Here is a 16376-nt window from a genome sequence, read left to right on the forward strand (position 1 = left end):
AAATATGTATATCTCTGATAAGATGGAGTCATATCATATGCAGACGCACAAAAAAGGAAAGTGTATATGCTGATTCAAATTAAGCATGTTGTGCATTGTTTTTGTATGCGAACTGCGTTTCGCTTTTTTTCCATTGGCTGTTTGCCTAAAAGTTGACACGTTTCGAATGCATAAAAGGGTTGCTTTTCTTTGTGAGGAATAATGATAAGTGTTTTTATTTGATAAACTAAACTACATTAAAACATAGTATTAACCGAACATCTTACGTGCTAAAATATATTATTTATTTTATAAGGCATACAAATTATTATAGGTTGTCCGGATAATATAGTATTACAATATAATGTATTGTCACATAGTACCTAAGATATATTACTAAAGATAATATTAATTTATGTTTGTTTTGCATTAGGTTCAATATCGTGTCTACCTAAATAGATTTGAGAACAAACACCATAAGTAAACGTCAAACTGTACGAGAAGAATACACCAAGTTAATTACCCATGGCTTGTTCCGCTGATTAGTCATATATTGGGTAAGCATGCGGACAATTTATTGTTGTATAATTTCATGTAAATGACGGGCGGACGCCCATATATGTCAATTACATGCGTCATGTTACGTCGCTACCTTTAGACACGTAATTTTGAACACGTTCCCGTCGGAAATTGCACATGTCACCATTGAGTGTTACAATCTATATCAATATATTCAGCTGGAGTAGTTAGTCAGTTACCACGCACAAAACCGGATATAGAAGGCACACAATTTGATATTGTCACGGGTTTGCCCCGAGCCGTTAGGCCGTATTAATCTTCTAGTTCAGAATATTGTACAGACATTGGACAACGTTGTGTCAGAATTAAAAAAAGGCAATAAAAACGAAATGGAGCTGTCGGCGTACGCTTATTGTGCTTCAAAGACTATGTTACAGTTTGTTTACAATTACCAAAATAAAGTACACATAATAAATTAATACAACAATATATCATATACAAAAACATATAACAATGTACATCATGGTCCTTGTGTTATGCCGAAACTTTAATGTTCATGGTCCCAAAGATAAACACATCAAAATGTCAATCTAAATTTATAAAAAAAAATAAAGTCCATATATGTGTACCATACACATATTGAGTTGAACGATGTAAAATAATTCACTTTTTTGAACGTTATTCACGGCTGTTATAAACATACGCTTGGTAGCCATAGCTTATCGCACCAACAGGTTAATGATGCTAGCTTCTGTTGTGTTATTAAATCTCTGGTTCCTGTGATCTGTAAAATGTTACAATAACGATTTCGTTTTAATAATTTTTTTTTCACAAAAACAAATAAAGAGAAACTTCACCTGAAAGCAAAAAGTATTATGTATTTTGTTTTCAATTAAAAAAATTCTTTCTAAAACAGAAATACACAAAGTCTATGCAACTTAATATTTGTATTTAGATTTGCAATGATGTAAACTGCCTTTTGATATTACCTGTTTATCTTTCGTCGAGTCCAGCATATACATGAAGATCTGTACCTGTAGCTTCTTTCGAACGCACTTGGGTTGTTTCGTATTCCGAAGATTGCAGCCGTTGATTGCGTCTACAAAACAATAATATTTATTGTGGCTAACGTACTGATACAACGTTATATTAGTGACCAACTCATATATTTGGAGTCAAAAGTGCCCACTAAAATCTTCAAAAAATAGGTTAGGAAAGATGATACACACAAGTAATTCAACGCTACAAAAAGGATATTCAACGAAAGGAATCTTTCAAATTACATTTAAACATATCTGTCTTTATACATTTAAGTCATTTTATTACATTATCGAATATTGAAATACTGATAAAAACCACAATCTAGAATACCGAAACAAATTCATAGTGTCAATACTAAAACAATGAGCCGGTCGGGCTAGTGGAATAGCGGAGACACTCAGCATTTAGGCATTAAAGAGAAAAAAATGCAATCCGATGTTAATTAACTGTACTTAACCTTGTACGGACGTACACCAGTACTCCAGCCAGAACCAATCCTACAATAACAACGACTGCCACTCCTCCTACAATTCCAGCAGTTTCCACCGACTTGTTTTCTATACACAAAGAAGGAAAATAACTGTTGTATAATCTGCTACAAATAATGTGCAGAGCCTAACTGAGCCTTATGTTGTGCAAGAAGTTCCGGAAAATTAAAAGAAAGTGTTAATTGTAGTGCACGTGCTGAAACGCGTTATATAGAATATTTTTAGTAGTGTGCATCACAGTAAAGCCAAATTACGTGTGCAACAGGTATATTTAAGTCTAAAAATAATGATCATGATTGGTTAATATGAAATATATTTGGCGTTCATTAGTATAATAACTTATATGAAGCCAAAAATAATTCCTAAATTACTTTATTCTGATAATTTATTTACGCAAAGTTTAGTAAAATTACGCATGATACTTTATATGACGCAGACATTCCATGTTCATTGAAATGTACATCACCTAAATGTTTTAGTTCTGTAACATATGGACTAAATGGTAACGATCGATCTTACCATAAATGTACAACGATACTTACCCAGTGTTCCAGTTTCAGATGTCCCTGTTAAGCCATTCTTGCAAACGCCGTTCTCCTGCGAACATCTAGAGCCCGTCTCAACTTCAGCACATTTGTTTGGGCATGGGATGTCGCACTTCTTACCGTAGAAGTTTAAAGCACATCCCAGGTGGCAGTCGCCATTTATGGAACAAGACTGGTTAAGGCAATGCTTGCTACACTCGAAATCGCAAGTAAATCCAAACATATGTTTTGAGGCGCATGATAAGCACCATCCGTTCGTCTGATTACAGGTTAAACAGTTTGCAATGCATGTTGTGCTAGAGTTACTTCTAATTTGCTCGCATGTTGGTCCTGTGTATTCCTCAACGCAAGAACAGCTTCCGTTCATTTGATTGCAACCATTCCTGTCGCATCCTGTCGAACATGTCTTGTCGCAAAGTAAACCATGCTTGCCTGTGACACAATCTTCACATGTATCGCCAGAAAAATTAACCAAACACGTGCAATTTCCATCAATTATGTTACACGCGCGGGAAATGCAGCCATCTGAGCACTGTTTGTGACAAGACGTACCGTACCGTCCAGGTACGCACTGATTGCATTTTGATCCTGCAAAGTTTGTTTTACAAACACACAATCCGTCTAATTTGTTACATGATCCATCGACGCATTTATTGGAGCACAGCATTTCACATGACATACCGTATCTTCCAAGCACGCACTTGTCACATTTTGGTCCTGTAAAGTGAGCAGCACAGCTACACGTCCCGTCCATTTTATTACATGATCTTCCGTCGCATCCTTCAGAGCATGTAAATTCACATGACGTTCCATACCAACCCTGTTTGCATGTGATGCAAGTGGTTTTATCGGTACACGTCAAACAGTTAATAAAGCAAATATTTGTGCAGTTATTAGCTGTATTATAATATCCATGTTTACATTCATTGCACGTGCTTTCAGGTGTGCATATGCAGTTGTCGAGAGCGCAGTTGATAGTATGTTCACATACACTTCCAGTGTATCCAGGCCTACAGGTTTGACACGATATTGCATTTAAACATCCTAAGCAGTTATTAGGACAGACGGCACACACGATATTCCTCATGTAAAATCCGTTCAAGCAACTGGGACAATTAAGTCCATTAGTACAAATGCAGCCTTCATATTCACATCTTTGGCAACCATTTTGTAGATCTTCCCAATATCCAGGATCACATGCAAGTGTTTGAATCATCCCTAAAAATAAAACATTATACGAAATAAAAAGTTATAAACCAATACACACACACTTGTTAAGTTTGCGTTTGTATGGAACACACATTTTACGATTTATTATAAAAGTATTTACATGACTTTTGTATCAAAATAAACATTTTTAAAACTTACAATTGAAGAGAATGCAAACATGTGCAAAATGCATTGTTTACGCACAGCTTTGCTGAACGCCAATAATCTGGAAGGAATAAAATGATCAATGTTGCTTTAAATAATACCAATACAGTAGTTATTTTAAAGACGATCGTGACTTTAAAATCGCCTAATTAAACTTACATAACATTTATAAGCAAATAGTAAAACACATATTTAAATGTGTATGTCTAGGTTATTTATTGTGCTAAAATATACTATATTGTAATAAATATCGCGTTTGAATACACACGAAAATATTCAATTACTCTTCTGTAAATATTTTATAAAAGCTCCAAGCTCTAGATTCAACTGCACATGATCAAAGTGTAAATTTGTTTTAAACTAGGTATTTTATTCCATCTTTACAAATACACGCCCGTTAACGTGTGTGTCTCAATGTACAAATACTTCCCTAACCACTTCCTAGTTCGTGAATTACATTTTGTGGTGTAGTTATATATCGTTATCGAATCTGCTTTATGAAATTTAACATTGTTAAAGTTTTGTTTTATTGGTAAAAGATTTTTCAAAAGCAGACTGCACCATAGGTAAGACATTGTTCAATACATGTATTGCATTTCTGACTGTACTTTATCTTATAAGAATTAATAAGCTTATTAGAATTTTTACAAGAACTTTAACCCCAGGAAATATAATACGTATGAACAACATATGATTTTCGTATTTGCACATGGATTGTGGAAACTAAAAGTGGAATTATAATAAGAATACGCTATTTACTGCAAATATAATATCTCAAAAAGTGTTTATTCGGCTTATTTGTGCATCGTTACATCTACACGACGTCCATAATCAACGTCCAAAACACAGCTGCTCAAAACGTAAACGGTCAATACAGCTTTTTACCTGTAAACTACAGAAAGTAAAAATTAAAGAAATAACAAGACACTGGGTAAACAAGCTGATATGTTGATATGCATTAAAAGTAGGGGGATATAACTTTAAAAACATGTTATCCAGCTATCCCATATTGCGTCTTGCTGTTTAGAATGTATAATAAAAAAACAAAACTAAATAATTTGAACTATGGTATAATACATGATAATGACAGGCATTTTATAATTGAGAGATCTAAGTGAGCACAGGCGTTCTTCGAAATCGATTGTACAGAACAAAGGAAACGATATAATATAACATTATACAAAGAATTGTGTAAAGTGTGTTTAATTGGTGTAACACATTAACATAAGTAAAGTATATCAGTAAAACAACACTTTGTAAATGCTTTTTTACGTTAACTGTTTACAAACTGACCAGAATGACAACAGTTTCCAATTGTGTCCTATTTATTTCCATATTTATTCTCATCGCAAAACTCCACTCTATTTTATAGTATAACCCATGATAATTTATGAGAACTGATTAAGACTGTTATTGCACTTGTAAACCTTTTGGAAACTGCAAAGTTATTTATCTGGGTCTTCATCGTCAATTGCATTTGTTTTCGGTCTGTTGCGTTTAAAACTTCCTTGATCATTAATGACTAGTCCAAGTTTATATTTCGTTTCATCTACTAGAGCGTGGTATTAAAGCTACCACATTGAAAGTCATCAGCCGAAGTTTAAACGAAAGGTACCAAAATTATATGTTCGTAAAGTATTTATTTTACCTACCACTACGAACTTCACGGGAAACAACAGATTGAACATTCACTCTAGACACACATTTTTCTGATAACATGCTCGTGCAATTTCAAAGTACAACATTCAAATGTGCATGTGTTGTGAAGTTAGGCATGTGCAATTTTTATTATCCAACATTATCAGTATCCAGATTAAGTTTGCAAATCCAGATTATTTGCAAACTTATTTTTATTTATTTATTGAACAATTGTAATGAAATTTTGCATATTTGTAGGTGGCATTGAGTACATACATATAATTGGAAAACAAATATTTAATTGTTTATGGAAAGTAGAGTTATTTGATGATAAAGTTGCCATCCCCCGTGGAATCCCAACGGAGTTTTGGCTCCCCCGTTAAGAATTGCAATTCTTCCACGGGTGTTTTTTTCCAGACGGGAGAATTGTTCCTATATTTTACAGAAAATGTAATTTAAATATTATGCTTTGTTTACTGTTTCAATGTTTACAAATACACATGCTTACGTCATAATTGTAAGAAATATGTACTTAAATAAGAAAATAAAGTGTTTGTAGATTTTCTTCATCCGTGGGGTTTTGACGGGGGCACCCGCCAAACTCCCATTTCCATTAAACTCCCGTGGGAGGTTTGGCGGGTCTCCCATGGGTGGTTTGACGGAAGACCCCGTCAAATCCCCATTTTCAATGAACTCCCAATGGAAGTTTGACGGGGGCTCCCCGCCCATTTACAAAGAACTTCCGTGGGAGTTTGATGGGGGGAATCAGATTTCAATAAACATTTAATACCCATTGCAATATATTCCATTGTATAAAGACACCAAACTTAATTTAATAATTTATGTTTTCTTTTAAGGTGTCAAAATCCATTTATAATAATTGAATTTTCTTAAATCAGTACCAAAATTTATGTTAAATAAAATGTCTCTTTGGTAAGAGATTAGACCGACATATTGATATTTCTGTAAAGATGAATTTAAAACGTTCAATAATTTTAAAAGACTCACTGTATAAAGTGACTTGTCTCGAAAATATATTACATTTACCTTTTGATAATCCAAACATTGCTTTTATCCATTACTGTGATGATAAATACAATTCAGAAAGACAATAACATTGGAAACATACTTATTGTCATTTGGACTTGTATTTCTTTTGTTGTTTATTCCCCTGTAACAGTTTTGGAAGTTTTTTGCTCGAAACTTTGCTTGGAACCATGTTCGGTGCAATGTCGTACCTTAGTGTACAGGTTACATTTGACAAGTTTTTACACAAAATTCCTGAATAGGGCAGTGTGTTAGGTTCATTGTTTTGTTACTGAAGTTGTTTGTTTTTTATCTTTAACAACATCGTGCACTGGTGGCGTTATTATCAGAGAAATGAGGGAGTTTTCTTGAAACATACTGTACTGGCTACAGTACATTACAACAAAACCAATACAAGCAGTTTCCATTATGGGACACACCACCACTTCTCCAATAGAATCGATGATTTGAAATACATTTGAGTTATATTTGCAGTTTCAGTTATTTACTGGGGTGGAGTTTCTGATGAGGATATGATATCCCAGACGTTAGTGCCTGTGCTTTTTTTTCTCTAAACAAACAGGCATTTTACCTCAAGGACTTTGATCACTTTTTTTATTATTGTGTATAAAATACAAAATACCACACACAACTGAAACATATTTGATATTACCTAATCAGCAGCATGATTTCCTTTCTAAATATAAGAAAAACTTAATTTCAATCATGAACTTGTAATTTCAAAAAACAGGAAACCAAGAAAAAAGGTGAAACCAACAAATGCGTAGAATTGTGAAATATGAAAGATAGAGTTCTCGAGTTACGATTGTTGTGCTTTGCACTTCTATACACCACAACCTATCTTTGTTCGAAGTTTGATGTCATAAGGCCTTAATGTAATTGCGTTATGACCCAGACAATAAAAAAGCAAGATAAATATAGTTATTCAAGGACTATAGCCATAATTCTTGTACACTAAACTTCTTATCAATAAGATCTATCCATATATGAAGTTTCATGTGAATAGGTGTTATAGTTAAAGAGTTATAGTCCGGACAAAGACTGGACGCTGCCTGACCCCCGGCATGACATAGGTAATCCCTTAATATGCCCTTTATTAGACGGACGTATATAAAAGACATATGAAAAGGATGAAAAAAACCCAGCAGGAATTAGTTTTATCAGAGACAAATGACAGAGATAGGCAGCTCGCCAAATAACGGCAAACTCTCGCGGTTTTGGCGAGACAAGTCTAAGCGCGCAACTGTTTGTTGGTTGCAACGGTAGTTAACATGCTTTTCAACATTTCTAAAACACGCTTTTGCATTCCAGTTTTTTTATACGAAACAAATATACTGTCATGTATTAATAAAATGAGAATGTATGCAGTATTATCACTCAATTGTAATGTGTCAATTAAAACAAGAGATTGCAAAGCAATATGGCCCCCTATCGATGAAACTCCACCTTTGTCAATTTTTATTTATTTTTTGCCATAGCAACCACAATTCTTAAGGTACGAACAAAATGAAATGACGTGCATAATCTTCCTATCGCCATCTATCCATGTTTCAAGTTTCATAAAAAATATGAAGAACTTTCAAAGTTATCGCATGATCCAGAAAAGTGTGACGGACTTACAGACTGACTGACGGACAGAGCGCAAACCAAAAGTCCCCTCCGGTTTCACTGGTAGGGGACAAGCAATCACATGCCGCATTGTTTTATTAAGCGATTTTATCCGGCTCCAGTTTGAAAAATAAATTCTGGTATATAAAGATGGCCTTTGTAATAAGATGAAGGAGCGATCAGAATCATACAACAAACAACTAATAATAGGTTGATTTAATTATATTTTTGTTTTTCATTTTTATTGCAGTGTTTAAATTTGATTAATCTGAATGCCATTTACCTGTAGTATAATTTGAATAAAGCTCATATTTTTTTTTCTTATGGAGAGAATCTATTCTCTGTCTGTATATGCTCTGTATATAATCGGCTGTATATGGTCTTTGTTCTCTTTAATTACCGCTAAATTCAATGCACAATTTTACCAATTATAAATAACATTACCATCTAGAAATATTCAGACCCGTATAATGTGCCGTTCTCCGATATTTAGCATATCGATCAAGTTATTTAGTCACTTTTCTGTGTTTCTTCACTATGTCTTCGACGGATTTTGTGTCATAGGTTGACAAGGATTTAAATCTGGATTTACTTCTAAGTATACCGATGATGATGAGCACTGTGATAATGAATTTATTCAGCACATTAATCAGTCAGTTGTGTATGAGTGCCCAGAAAGCAAAAGCAAAAAGTTAATAGAAAGAATATATGGATTCCATATATTGTTAAAAAGCATAATCTAAAATTGAAAAGTATGTCCCCTTATGTACATAATGATAAACTAAATGAAATGTGTCCCGGCTTCTACAGAGGAACCTATGCAACCATTTATGTGATACAGTCTCTTAATAAACCTCTGTAGTAACAATTGTAGTCTGTGCATAAAATAATGCATGAACACATGTTTTACAGTTTAATGATATTTCATCAAAACTTCATAATTCATGAACAAATATCAATACACCTGGCATAAAAAAATTAAGCAATTTATCAAACATTACACATATTAAGCAAGTTTTTGATATTACAAATAACATATTGGAAGAAAACAGCTAATATTCTGCAGTTATGCAGGCAACAAACATGTAAGCATAAGAGCCATTATCGTATGAGGCAGGGTATTAATGTTGCTGAAGAAAAATCATTGTCTCATGTGACTGAGAGTGTTAACATGTTTTACCATAGCCATGTAAGGAAACAGCTTTGCCCCCCTGGTGGCCATGTTTTTAAACCATGATATCATTGTGACACATTGTTTGACCAAGTTTCATGAAGACCGTACAATAAATGTGGCCTCCAGAGTGTTAAAAAGGTTTTTCGATAGCTATATATAGACTTATATGAAAAAATGCCCCGCCCCCTGGTTCCCATGTTTTTAAACCAACCGGAACCATTTTTGAACTTGCCCAAGATATCATTGGGACAAATCATTTGACCATGTTTCATGATGATGGACAATAAACTGGAACAATTTTTTAACTTGTCCAAGATATCATTGGGAAAATTGTTCTGACCAAATTTCATGATGTTTGGACAATTAATGTGGCCTCTAGATTGTTTACAAGGCAAATGTTTACGCCGCACAACACACATCGCATGACGGACCATTAGAACATTGTGCTCAAGTGAGCTAAAGGGCAAAAAGATAATCACTAGAAATTTGTTTCCACAAAAAAATGGTCCTGTGCAACTTCCTTACCATGAACATACACAAGAGTGTGTCCTGCTTCATTAAAACATACTTTCATACTTAAATATGTCTTGCCATTGCTTTGATCTGAATGTAAACAGAGAATGTCACGGTCTTTAGCATGCATATTGACAATACATGGCTTTGGATCACTTCGTTCAGTATGTAACACTCAACCCTGATAGGCAAAGTGATCTCAACTTGACAGTCTCCAACGTCAGCTGAGTCTGGTTTTGTTGTTGACGATGACGAACCTCACTGAATTGCTTTGTCTTCATACAATGCAGTGTTGAGAGAAGTATCATCCTCAGTTCTCAGTTATGGATTCATCCTCATCGAGCAGGAAATCATCGTCAAGCGCTGTTGGGGATGATTCATCATGTCAAGATGGCTTGTGATTCTTCTGCAACCCATAACTCAGTCACTCCCTCCTGGGCATGGCCAAACTGAAAATACAAATGAGCATATCAGATGAACACCAAATCATATGATATGTATTATATGCTATTCTAAATTTAGAAAAAAAATATAAAGGCCTCATGGAATTTATAAAGAAGGCATATAAGTATGCAATTTATGATGTTTCATAGGTGATTTCTTTTCTTTCTATCATCATTTTAACCTGACAACATTCAGGCTGTTAAGTTGACTTGTTACTGCATATTGTAACAAGACTATTGCCAAGCAATATATGTCCCACACCGGCTCCACCATTGTCAGAAATTCCACCATTGTCAGAATTTGTTTTGCTGTTGCTATATCAATCAGAAGTTTTGACGTAGGAACAAAATGAAATGACTTGCATAAAGTCCATAAAGCCATCTATCCATGTTTTAAGTTTCATGAAAAAATATGAAGAACTTTTAAAGTTATCGCAGGATCCAGAAACAGAAAAGTGTGACTGACTGACAGACAGACAGACAGAGCGAAAACCGGTAGGGGACAATAATGGCAATTTCTCTATAAGATATAACAGACTACTTCAGTCGACGTCCCCAAAAGCCAGTTACCTTTTAAATAGGGATTTATGTGTGTTACATGAAATTATGTTACATTGTAACTTAAAAACACTTCCATGATACAAAATTCATTTTCTTGCAATATAATGAGCTTCATTTTTATAAATTCATTGTCATATTTCAGCAAATGAACACCGAAAGACAATAAACAACCAATCCACCATTTACACCACACAATACCTGGTAATAAGACAAAATTGTGTCTTATTTCCAGGTATTGTGTGGTATTAAATATTACCGAGCTAAGACACCTTATTAAATTTCCCTCCTATATTATAAATCGATCAACAAGCACCTGTTTCAAATTAAATTCTTAGATTTAATATTCCTTGATTAATGGATTAAAATTAAATAATTAATTAAATTCTTATATTAATTATTAAATGACTATTGTATCAATACTAAATTTATAAATTAAATAATATATTAAATGCTCAATTTATTAAAAACTTCCTTAACTTATAAAACTGAAGCACTTTTTTAATAAAGCACATTATTGATGGTTTTAACTGAACAAAAAAAAATTGTATAATTTCAATCATCTTGAGATATATTCGACTATTCGAGTGCTTGACAGTATAACGTAAGCCATCATGGAGATGGGGGGGGGGGGTTGGGGGGTATAATGTGGGTGTGTGATCATTTAATAGATGATCTTTCAAAAATAAGAAAAAAAAATGTTTATATTTATTTTTTTTGGTGGGTGGAGAGGTTGGGGGCGGAGGGGGGGGGCTTTTGGGGTGGAGCGTGGGAGATGGTTTTGGCAATGTGGTATGTCAGGTAAGTGTTGTTTTGTCAAACTTTAACATAGATTTATCAATAATATGCATATTCTAATCTAAGTATAACAGGGGCCATAATTATGTCAAAATGCTTGATACAGTTGTCTGCTCTTTTTATAGATTCGGGTCAAGGTGGTAAAGAAGTATGCACAATATGAAAGCAATATGTCAAGGGACATAGGAAGTATTTGGGGTAGTACGCAAACTTTAACATAGATTTATCAATAATATGCATATTCTAAGTATAAAGGGGGCCATAACTCTGTCAAAATGCTTGATAAAGTTGTCTGCTCTTGTTTATAGGTTTGGGTCATGTTGGTAAAGAAGTATTCAAAATATGAAAGCAATATGTCAAGGGACATAGGAAATATTTGGGGTAGTACGCAAACTTTAACATTTGCACGCTAACGCCAACGCAAACGCCGACGCTTGGGTGAGTAGGATAGCTCCACTATATATATTTCATATATAATAGTCGAGCTAAAAAATCAAGTTTATCACATTCTTTCAGTTATGATTGTCATTTGCCCTTATTCATGCCCCTGCAAATTAGGATAAAAAAGTCTGTAGTACATTTCTTATGTTATATAGGAATTTCACTAAGCAAATGTGAGCAAAATAAAATAAAATTCGCACTTTAGAGAAAAAAGTTATGATGATTCAAGCACCATTTGTATAGCTTTAATCACTCAAAATATGGAAGGTTTTTTCGAAAGTAAAAATGGCTGAAAGCAAGTATGTGAACAAGAGGGCCTGAAAGGCCCAAAGTCGCTCAGCTGAGATAACAAGATATTATTGGGACAAATCTTCTGACCAAGTTTCACGAAGATCGGAAAATAAATATTGCCTCTAGAGTGTTAACAAGGTTTTACTCTAGCCATATAAGGAAAAATGCCCCTCCTCCTGGCAGCCATGTTTTTCAACCAAGCGGCACCATTTTTGAACTCGTCCAAGATATTATCGGGATGAATCTTCTGACCAAGTTTCATGAAGATCGAACAGTAGATGTGGCCTCTAAGAGTGTTAACAAGATTTTACTTAAGCCATATAAGGAAAAATGCACCGCCCCCTGGAAGCCATTTTTTCAAACAAACATAATTATTTTCGAACTCATCCAAGATACCATTGAGGCCAATCTTCTGACCAAATTTCATGAAGATTGGACTATAAATGTGGCCGCTAGAGTGTTAACAATGTTTTACTATAGCCATATATATAGACATATGAGGAAAAATGCCCCGCCCCTGGTAGCCATGTTTTTAAAGCAACCAAAACTATTTTCGAACTCATCCAAGATATCATTGGGACAAATCTTCTGACCAAGTTTCATGATGATCGGAAAATAAATGTGACCTCTAGAGTGTTAACAAGGTTTTACTATAGACATATAAGGAAAATAGCCCCGCCCCCATGGTGGCAATGTTTTTCAACCAACCGGCATCATTTTTGAAGTCATCCAAGAAATTATTGGGATGAATCTTGTGACCGAGTTTCATGAAGATCGGACTATAAATGTGGCCTCTAGAGTGTTAACAAGATTTTACTATAGCCTTATATAGCCATATAAGGAAAAATGCCCCGCCCCTTGGCAGCCATGTTTTTCAAGCAAACGTAACCATTTTCGAACTCATCCAAGATATCATTAAGACAAATCTTTTGACCATATTTCATCAAGATTGGATAATAAATGTAGCTTCTAGAGTGTTTACAAGGTTTTACTATAGCCATATAAGGAAAAATGCCCCGCCCCCTGGCGGCCATGTTATTCAACCAACCGGCATCATTTTCGAACTCGTCCAATATATTATTGGAATGAATCTTCTGACCAAGTTTCATGAAGATTGAACAATAAATGTGGCCTCTAGAGTGTTAACAAGATTTTTTCAATAGCCATATATATCTATATAAAGTAAAATGCCTCGCCCCTTGACAGCCATGTTTTTCAAGCAAAGGTTACCATTTTTAAACTCATCCAAGATATTAGTGGGAAAAATCTTCTGAGCAAGTTTCATGAAGATCAGAAAATAAATGTGGCCTCTAGAGTGTTAACAAGGTTTTATTATAGCCATATACCGAAAAATACCCCGCCCCCTGGGGGCCATGTTTTTCAACCAACCGGCATCATTTTCGAACTCGTCCAAGATATTATTGGGATAAATCTTCTGACCAAGTTTTATGAAGATTAGAAAATAATTGTGGCCTCTAGAGTGTTAACAAGATTTTACTATAGCCATATATAGCCATATAAGGAAAAATGCCCCGCCCCTTTGCAGCCATGTTTTTCAAGCAAACGTAATCATTTTCGAACTCATTCAAGATATCATTGAAACCAATCTTCTGACCAAATTTCATGAAGATTGGACAATAAATGTGGCCTCTAGAGTTAACAAGGCAAATGTTGACGCCGCACAACGCACAACGGACAACGGACGACGGACAAAAAGCGATCACAAAAGCTCTAAAAATGCCTTAACATTGAATGTGACATAATGAGACAGTTTTGTGAAAGGCGTTTGTGTGGAGCGGGTATACATACACCAGAAAAATAGCATTTATTTTTTCATTTCAATGTCAAATACTCGCTCAATTATGTAAACCGATATGCTGAGCGTTAACAAGCGAATCGTATTTTTACAGTTTTGTCTTCTTATCAATCGGATCTCGACGGTCGTACCGATCATTAGTATCGGCTATGTTGAATAGCCAGATATCAACTTACAAGTCAACTACAATAGCTTTCATAAGTTACTAGTGGTAAAGTGTTTTTTTTAATTAATATATGTGAGTATTATTTCTACAAAAATGGATTGCGGATAAGGGAAGCAATTTGTGAAGGAAAGTGCACAAGACATAGTGACAGGAAACAAATCAATTTTGTGTGATCCATGTTTATACGATAATGAAGAAAGCGTCACAGAAGCATTCTGTGTAGATTGTACCGAATATTTGTGCTCCATTTGCACTCGGAACCACGTGAAGAACAAAATCACGAGAAAACATGTTATCATGACAAAGCCTAATATGCCAACTGACAAGGTGCCGTTTCAAGGAATGAAAGCAATAACGAAGTGCAGCATTCATACTGAAAACAATACAGAATTATTGTGCGTTGACCATGACCAATTTATATGCTCTTTATGTTTGGTTCGGTTTCATAGAAACTGTCAAATAATCGATGACCTATTCAAAGATCAGCTACAAACACAACATGACAATGGAGAAGCATTGCAAACTCTTGAAGAGTCTTTGAACGAACTTCAACACAAATGCGAAAACTATTTGACCCACGTGGCATCTATAGAACGAGAAATCAAACATGAATGTCGTAAATTTGTTAGAGAAGTAAAGAAGTGTGTATATAAAATCAACGACAGCATTACATCGCGTTATTACACTGTACTTGACAAAGAAGGTTATGACACCAGTGTCGAAATTAGTCGATTTGAAAATGTTCTTAAGTGCATTTACAACAATTTAGCTTTGCTAACAGTTACCTTATCATTTGGACATCCAAGCGAACAGACTGTCATCAAGAAAGTTGTAAATGAAGCATTGATCGAAGCTCAATAGCAAATCGAACCAAATCATGTTAAAAATAAAACAACACTTAGAAATTCACTAAGAGCTGCTTTGGATGACCTGGCATCACTTCTGAAGATAACATCAAAATGTTCAGACGATTTAGACCTTTCCGAGAACGCAGATAAATTAAAAAATTCTGGCAAGTATATAGATGATTCAGACAATTTTCTACATGAAACAATTGATTCTTTTATGCCGTAAATGTAGTAGATAATTATTTTGTAACTAAAAATACACCAACAATGGAAAACATAGAATGGTTATTGTAATTGTTAGTATTATTATTATGTAAAAAATACGAAAAATGCATATAATGCTATAACGATACATACATGTAGGTATATATACAAAAATAAGAATATATTTAGAATTGTTAATAGGTACAGCTTTAATGTAAGTAAAACATGAAACTTTATACAAATGTAGAAACATTGAATAACGGAAGATTTTATGACGTAAAATGTTGTAAATATTTATTATGAAACTTAAAAATAGAAAAAAATATTATTGAACTGAACAAAAAGTGTTTAAAAAAATAGAAAAAATACATCACTGAAAAAATAAATGGAAAACTTGTTTTGAAATAATGTAAAGATGACACCAAGATGATAATTTGTCATTATTCATTGTGTAAAAGTGTCTGTTGTTGACCAAATATTATATTTCAGGTATACAAAATACAGTATCGTTGACAAGTCACAAAGTGTATTTGTAAAGGTTTAACATCAGCATTTTGACATTATTAACTAGTATTTCCTTGTTGCAATCGACAACTGTCATTTTGACACCTTCCGTTAAGTATAAAAGTCTTTCAGTGGTAAAGTATCATGCACTTTCACGTTATATCAATAAACATATAGCTCACAAAAGTTTACTCTTCTTTAATTAAGCATCTCACCAGTAACATGTAGAACAAATACAACAATATTTTTCTAGCCTAACTCACGAATATCTGCGCCATAACAATACCAAGATGAATAAAAGTTCGCGCGTCTCTATTTCAGAACCAGGCGCCTCATCCGCTTCTTTGGTACTGCCTGAAAGCCATTTAACTTCAACAGATA

The 16376-nt window shown here is 34.2% G+C and overlaps 2 protein-coding genes across 3 annotated transcripts in view; one reads left to right on the top strand and one right to left on the bottom strand.

Annotated features, from left to right (window-relative positions):
* The window catches only part of LOC127837315 (neurogenic locus Notch protein-like), a 516941-nt gene that overhangs the window by 184166 nt on the left and 316399 nt on the right, over positions 1-16376 (top strand). The gene's annotated exons all lie outside the window — the stretch shown is intronic.
* LOC127837323 (multiple epidermal growth factor-like domains protein 11) lies at positions 324-3647 on the bottom strand. The gene is made up of 4 exons (XM_052364284.1): positions 2570-3647; positions 1997-2096; positions 1488-1597; positions 324-1282 (listed from the first exon to the last, which is right to left on the bottom strand). Exons 1-3 carry the CDS (start codon positions 3324-3326, stop codon positions 1492-1494), a joined length of 963 nt encoding a protein of 320 aa, XP_052220244.1. The 5' UTR covers positions 3327-3647; the 3' UTR covers positions 324-1282; positions 1488-1491.

This window comes from Dreissena polymorpha, chromosome 7, assembly GCF_020536995.1.
Source record: "Dreissena polymorpha isolate Duluth1 chromosome 7, UMN_Dpol_1.0, whole genome shotgun sequence".
Taxonomy (NCBI): domain Eukaryota; kingdom Metazoa; phylum Mollusca; class Bivalvia; order Myida; family Dreissenidae; genus Dreissena; species Dreissena polymorpha.